Source organism: Mustela nivalis, assembly GCF_964662115.1.
Source record: "Mustela nivalis genome assembly, chromosome: 1".
NCBI classification, from domain to species: domain Eukaryota; kingdom Metazoa; phylum Chordata; class Mammalia; order Carnivora; family Mustelidae; genus Mustela; species Mustela nivalis.
This window is the reverse complement of record NC_139020.1, coordinates 205,696,866-205,703,868: the sequence shown is the minus strand read 5'-3', so window position 1 is coordinate 205,703,868 and position 7,003 is coordinate 205,696,866. Positions and strand designations below refer to the sequence as shown.

The following is a 7,003-nucleotide window of genomic DNA, read 5'->3' as shown; positions in this document are numbered from 1 at the left end:
GTATGTGTTATGGTGAGTGCTGTGAAGTGTATAAACCTGGCAATACACAGACCTGTGCCTCTGGGTCTAATAATACATTATATGTTAATAAAAAATAAAAATAAATAAATAAATAGAATGTTAAAAAAAGTGACCCTCATCATAGAGATAATAACCTAATAGGTAGACAGCTACATGACCAAGGCCTGATTGGCATGACTCACCACACCCTTAATACTTGTTAGTTCTGCAAAGGAGCTCATAAAACCCCTAAACCTTAAAAACTCTGGGGCCCACCCTTGGGTCCCTTTACTCTTTGGGAGCTTTATTCTGTTGCTCAATAAACTTTGCTTTGCTGCCTACCGCTCTTTGTCTTGTCTATTTTTTCATTCTTCAAAGCAGTGTCACCGAGATCTGTGGTTAACTAAAGGGACAGAAATCCTATAACATTGGTGTGTGGACCACTCTTTGATTAACAAAACTGTGATCCTGCATGAGAGATAGGTATAGGGTTAGTTTTAGGCATTCTTCACCAAATATTGTCATTGCACAAAATTTTGAAGAAAGAGTATATTCACTCATTCTTTTTTAAAATTTCTTTTCAGCGTAACAGAATTCATTGTTTATGCACCACACCCAGTGCTCCATGCAATACATGCCCTTCCTAATACCCACCACCTGGCTCCCTGAACCTCCCACCCCCCTCCCCTTCAAAACCCTCAAATTGTTTTTCAGAGTCCATAGTCTCTCATGGTTCATCTCCTCCTCCAATTTCCCTCAACTTCCTTCTTTTTAAAAATTTATTTTATTTTTTCAGTGTTCAAGAGTCATTGTTTATGCACCACACCCAGTGCTCCATGCAATACTTGCCTTCCATAATACCCACTACCATCATCTCCCAACCCCCCCCCCCCCCAAAAAAAAAACCCTCAGTTCGTTTCTCAGGGTCCACAGTCTCTCATGGTTCATCTCCCCCTTGAATTTCCCTGAGCTCACTTCTCCTCTCCTTCTCCCAATGTCCTCCATGTTATTTCTTATGTTCCACATAAGTTAAACGAGATGATAATTGACGTATTATCAGTTATCTGACTTATTTAAGATAATTGATAAGATTGACTTATTTCACTCAGCATAATTTCTTCAAGTCCCATCCATGCACCCCATTGTTCATAGCATCAGTGTCTACTATGTTGATATTTTATCAGAGACTAAAAGCAACATTGTCTTGACAATAGTCCAAACTCCAAGGTCCTGTAAACTTCATATACAGAAATTCCTTAGAATTTTATATTATCACCACCCACTCCCTCCACAAACTCCAAAGTACTGAATCAGTCACTGCGCAAAATCCTGGTTCACCTCTCTCTGCCCTTGGGTCCTAACCCCGTGGTAAAGTGAAAGCACATTTTTGCACCATGAAGTGTCTCAAGAATTCTCTCTTGACCTTTGCACTTGGCCACCCACATAATAATGGAATCCCATTTGCCAAGGGCAGCTTGTTATACAGCAAGAGCTGACTGACACAATAATCCAAATAAACAGATCTGAGGCAGTTAGAGCAATTGCTGCATTTTATTTGTGGCATATTATCTGAGCAACGAGGAGAGAAATCATAGTCATTCTGTTATTCAAGTTTCTTTTCAATGTTTTATAGACAAGTGATTATATTTGGACTGTTCCTGTTCACTGGGAGATTTGAAAGATGTGCACATTGGTGCAGAAGAACTGGTGACCCTGAACCACACGACTGGCAGGACATCCAGCTCTCCTCTGGTGTCCTCTGATCATCCATGGGGAAGAGACTTCTGAGCATGAAGGATGCACCAAATGGATGATACTGATACTGTTCATTCACAGTCCCTTAGCAACTGTGACAAATATTAGGAAAAAAGCAATATTTTGTGGAACAATAGAAAGAGTCATATAAGCGGGCAGTGCTGAAAGTTTTCAAGTAAAAACAGGAAGATAATTTAGTGATAAAACAAAGAAGACTCTGACCCTTCAACTCAATAAATAAATAATCTCCCTCAGTTGTAGGCACCAATCTTCCATGCTTTGATCAGTAGATGCTCAGCATTAACTCTAATGTAAGAGAAGAAAAAATTTAAAAATGAATATTTTGTTTAGTAAAAAAATGAGTGTTTTAAAATTGTGTTTCATACATTTGTGGTCATCCTGACACTAAAACATATCAGGTAAATCTGTTTATTCAAATTTTCCTTTCCATGTAGACTGCCCTGGAGAGATATATTTGATAATCAGTGCGGTGGCTACCACAGTCTTCCTGGACACTATCTGAATCAGAGTAAAATCAGGATACCAGTTAGAAAGCACATGCTTATGGAGTAGGTGCTGGCATTAAGCTTTGGATTTCTGAAGCATCCATTTCAAAAGCAACCTTGTTGAGTAAACACATTGTCAGCTGTGGGACACTATTACCAGGTAAGCCCTGAGGTTTCCCAAGCCATGAAATACCTCTTCAGAAATCTCTGGAAAACCTCCATACTGACACATGGATGGCCTTGCTTTCCCCTTCAGCACCTAAATTCTACTCATAAAAAATTGGCCTATAAAATGTGAAATCCACAAATCTTTAACCTCTCTTGCCATGTTCACCAATAAAGGCATGTCCCTCAGCACCACTCTCTTCCTTTCAATGCCCCCCTCTCTCTCTCTCCTCTAACACTCCCCTGAATAGTCTTTGGGCTCCCCCTCTGCCCCCCAGGACCTATGAGTAATAAACCTGGTTTTGTTAGAGTTCTATAATGGGTGTTGCTGAGGTGTGACTTGCAATCACAGTAAGAACCCAAGGGCTGGTGCAGCCAGAGCAGAGGCTCTGGTCAGGGAATCATCTGTGGGAATGTCCACAAGCACAGAGATGTGGGGGAATGTCTGGGCTCTCCTAGACTGAGCATTCATGTCAGTAGCCTGACTGTTTAATTGACTTAAACAGAACAATGTTAGATTCAACATTCACAAGAAAAGTAATAAGGATAGATATAGAAAAACCCTGACAGACTCAAGAGAAAACTATGGTTTTGTATTTTAATCTATAAATAGATTATGTAAAGGACTTCATGGCCAAGTATAGTTTCTTCCACATGAAAAATATAATTCATGATTACACTTTTGGGATATCTAGAGAAAATTTACTTAGCATGGTATAAGTCATTTGAAATGAAATTATTTTTAAGAAATCCAACTTGCCCAGTATAAGATACAGAAATTTCTAGGCATGTATGACCAAGGTTGGGGAAAATATTAGAATTTTATGAGGACAGATAAAGGGGAAACTGTATATCAGAGAGAGCAGAACTTAATAGAATGGGTTTTGTAAATGTATGGAGAATTTGAATTCAAACAAATGAAAATCCAGGAAATAAGCAGAAGGAGCAGATTCTAATTCCACAGCCCAATAGAAGAATGGCAGTTCCTGGCTCTGAGTCTGTGATCCCTGAATTCATGGGCACTTCTTCAGCCCCAGGATGATAGGCACATACAACACTAGAACCCCAGCAATTCTTTTCAGAGTCCTATATATGTCTCTGTTCCTTAGGCTGTAGATGAAGGGGTTCAGCATAGGTGTGACCACCGTGTACATCACAGAGGCTATGGCACCTGAGTGGGAGCTCTGGGTAGCAGCAGAACCAAGGTACACTCCCAGGACTGTAGAATAAAATAAGGAGACAACTAAGAGGTGAGAAGCACAAGTAGAAAATGCTTTATACTTGCCAATAGCTGATGATATTCTACATATGGAGGAAACTATCTTAAAGTAAGAGTAAAGGACTCCGGCCACAGGAGGACAACCCAGAATCACAATTCCGAAATACATCACCATGTCATTAAGAAATGTGTCAGAACAAGCATGGCCAACCACCTGATTTATTTCACAGAAGAAATGGGGTATTTCCATGCCTGTACAGAAGGATAGCTGCAGCAACATTAAGCTCTGTAACAAGGAATTCAGAACACTGATGAGCCAGGACACCATGACCAGCAATCCACAGAGCCTGGGGTTCATGATGACTGTGTAGTGCAGGGGGTGACAGATGGCCAGAAAACGGTCATAAGCCATTACTGTCAGGAGTAAATTCTCCAGGAATCCAAACACATTAAAAAAAAAAATCTGGCTGATACAGCCTGCGTATGTTATTGTTTTTCCCTGAACCTGGATGTTCCACAGCATCTTAGGGATGGTGGTTGAGGTGAAGCAGATGTCTACAAAGGACAGATTGGCAAGGAAGAAGTACATGGGAGTGTGGAGGTGGGATGCAGAGCCGACAGCCAGGATGATGAGTAGATTTCCAAACCCAGTGATCAGGTACATGGAGAGGAAAAGTCCAAATATGAGGGAGTAAACTTCTGGTTCCTCTGATAATCCCAGAAGAATAAACTCTGAAATTTCTGTATCATTACCTTGTTCCATCTGGTGGACGTGACTACCAGGGGAAAAAAAAATAACATAATAATTTTCAACAAACAGATCTTAATTAATTAATTAATTATTAGCATTTATTTTTCTTTCATTACTTAGGTTTCTATTTAAATTTCAGTTAGTTGATGTAAAGTATAATATTACTTAAAGGTGTGCAATATAGTGATTCAACACATCCATAAACCACCTGGTGCTCACCAGAAGTGTTCTCCTCAATTCCTACCAACTCTTTCCTTATCCTCCACCACCATCTCTCCTCGGGTAACCAGCAGTGAGTTCTCTGTAGTTAAGAGTCTGTTTCTTTATTTCCCTCTCTCCCTCCCTTTTTTCCTTTGCTCATTTCTTTTGTTTCTTAAGTTCCACTGGAGTTAAAGGAGGTGGTATTACTCTTTCTCTGAATGACTTATTTCACTTTACATAATACTCTTTACCTCCATCTGTGTCAGAAAAATGGCAAGCATCATGTTTTATGTCTGACTCTTATTCCATTATACATATAAAATATACCACATACTCCTTATCCATTCATCAACTGATAGATGCTTGGGTTGTTCCCATTTTTTGTCTATTGTAGATAATGCTGCTATTAACATTGGGGAATATGTATCCCTTTGAATTAGTATTTTTGTATTCTTTGAGTAAATACCCAGTATTGCAAATGCAGGATCAAAGGGAAATTCTATTTAACTTTTTGAGGAACCTCCTTACAGCTTTCCAGAATGGCTGCATCAGGTCGCATTCCCACAAGCAGAGAAAGAGTATTCCTCTTTTCCACATATTCACCAACCACTGTTATTTCTTGTGTTGTTGACTTTAGACATTCTGAGAGGTATGAGATGATACCTAGCAGTTTTGGCTTGTAGCAAATGGGCATTATAAACAAAGTGACATACTATAATTTATGTTTTGCCATTAGTAAGAAATATATATATTTTTGTATAGATCTGATCCCATTTAAGGGATGTTACCTGACATCTCCAAATAGGAATTCCTGCCCATTCAGCCTTTGCCCTAAGAAGGCAGATATTACAATTTTAATTAGAAATGTCTTCCTGCATTTGAGGAATACATGTTGAGTTCTGCTATCTTCTAGACAAAAAACACAGGGTGCTGAGAAAGAACAGTCCCTACATCCATTGGGTGAATACGTAGGAGTGCAATTGCTGGATGTAGGGTAGTTTTATTTTTAACTTTTTGAGGAAACTCCATACTGTTTTCCAGAGTGGCTGCAACAGTTTGCATTCCAAACCAAGAATACAAAAGTGTCCCCTTTCTCTGTAACCTCACCAACACCTGCTGTTTCATGTGTTGTTAATTTTAGCCATTCTGATTGGTGTGAAGTGATATCTCATTGTAGTTTTTGTATTTAGAGTATGCATATATATTGTATATATGTAGTGATTTGTATTTCACTGATGAGGAGTTATGTGGAGCATCTTTTCATATGTTTGTTAGCCATCTGTATGTGTTTTTTTCAAAATTTTTCTATTCAAGTCTTCTGTCCATTTCTTAACTTTATTATTTGTTCTTTGAGGTGTTGAATTTGATAAGTTCATTACAGATTTTGGATACTAATTGTTTATAGATATGTCTTTTCAAATATCTTCCATATTCTGTAGGTGGTTCTACTATATATTTACTCAAAGGATACAAAGACGTCAATGTGAGACAGAAATCCATCAGAATCCTAGAGGATACCATAGGCAGTAATCTCTTTGATATCAGCCACAGCAACTTCTTTCAAGATATGTCTCCAAAGGCAAAGGAAACAAAAGCGAAAATGAACTTTTGGGACTTCATCAAAATCAAAAGCTTCTGCACAGCAAAGGAAACAGTCAAAAAATAAAGAGGCAACCCATGGAATGGGAGAAAATATTTGCAAATGACAGTACAGACAAAAGATTGATATCCAGGATCTATCAAAAACTCCTCAAACTCAACACACATGAAACAGGCAAACATAACAAAAAATGGGCAGAAGATATGGACAGACATTTCTCCAATGAAGACATACAAATGGCTATCAGACACATGAAAAAATGTTCATAATCATTAGCCCTCAGGGAGATTCAAATTAAAACCACATTGAGATATTACCTTACACCAGTTAGAATGCCCAAAATTAACAAAACAGGAAACAACATGTGTTGGAGAGGATGTGGAGAAAGGGGAACCCTCTTCCACTGTTGGTGGGAATGCAAGTTGGTGCAGCCTCTTTGGAGAACAGTGTGGAGATTCCTCAAGAAATTAAAAATAGAACTTCCCTATGACCCTGCAATTGCACTCCTTGGAATTTACCCCAAGGATACAGATGTCGTGAAAAGAAGGGCCATCTGTACCCCAATGTTTATAGCAGCAATGGCCACGGTTGCCAAACTATGGAAAGAACCAAGATGCCCTTCAACGGACGAATGGATAAGGAAGATGTGGCCCATATACACTATGGAGTATTATGCCTCCATCAGAAAGGATGAATCCCCAACTTTTGTAGCAACATGGTCGGGACTGGAAGAGATTATGCTGAGTGAAATAAGTCAAGCAGAGAGAGTCAATTATCATATGGTTTCACTTATTTGTGGAGCATAA

The 7,003-nt window shown here is 39.0% G+C and overlaps 1 protein-coding gene across 1 annotated transcript; it reads right to left on the bottom strand.

The window, feature by feature from the left end:
• Nucleotides 1-3,439: 3,439 nt before the first annotated feature.
• LOC309852950 (olfactory receptor 7A10-like) lies at nucleotides 3,440-4,408 on the bottom strand (the record flags this gene model as incomplete). The annotated part of the gene is made up of 1 exon (XM_082710497.1): nucleotides 3,440-4,408. The coding sequence occupies one exon, from the start codon at nucleotides 4,406-4,408 to the stop codon at nucleotides 3,440-3,442; it is 969 nt and encodes a 322-aa protein (XP_082566623.1).
• Nucleotides 4,409-7,003: the final 2,595 nt, after the last annotated feature.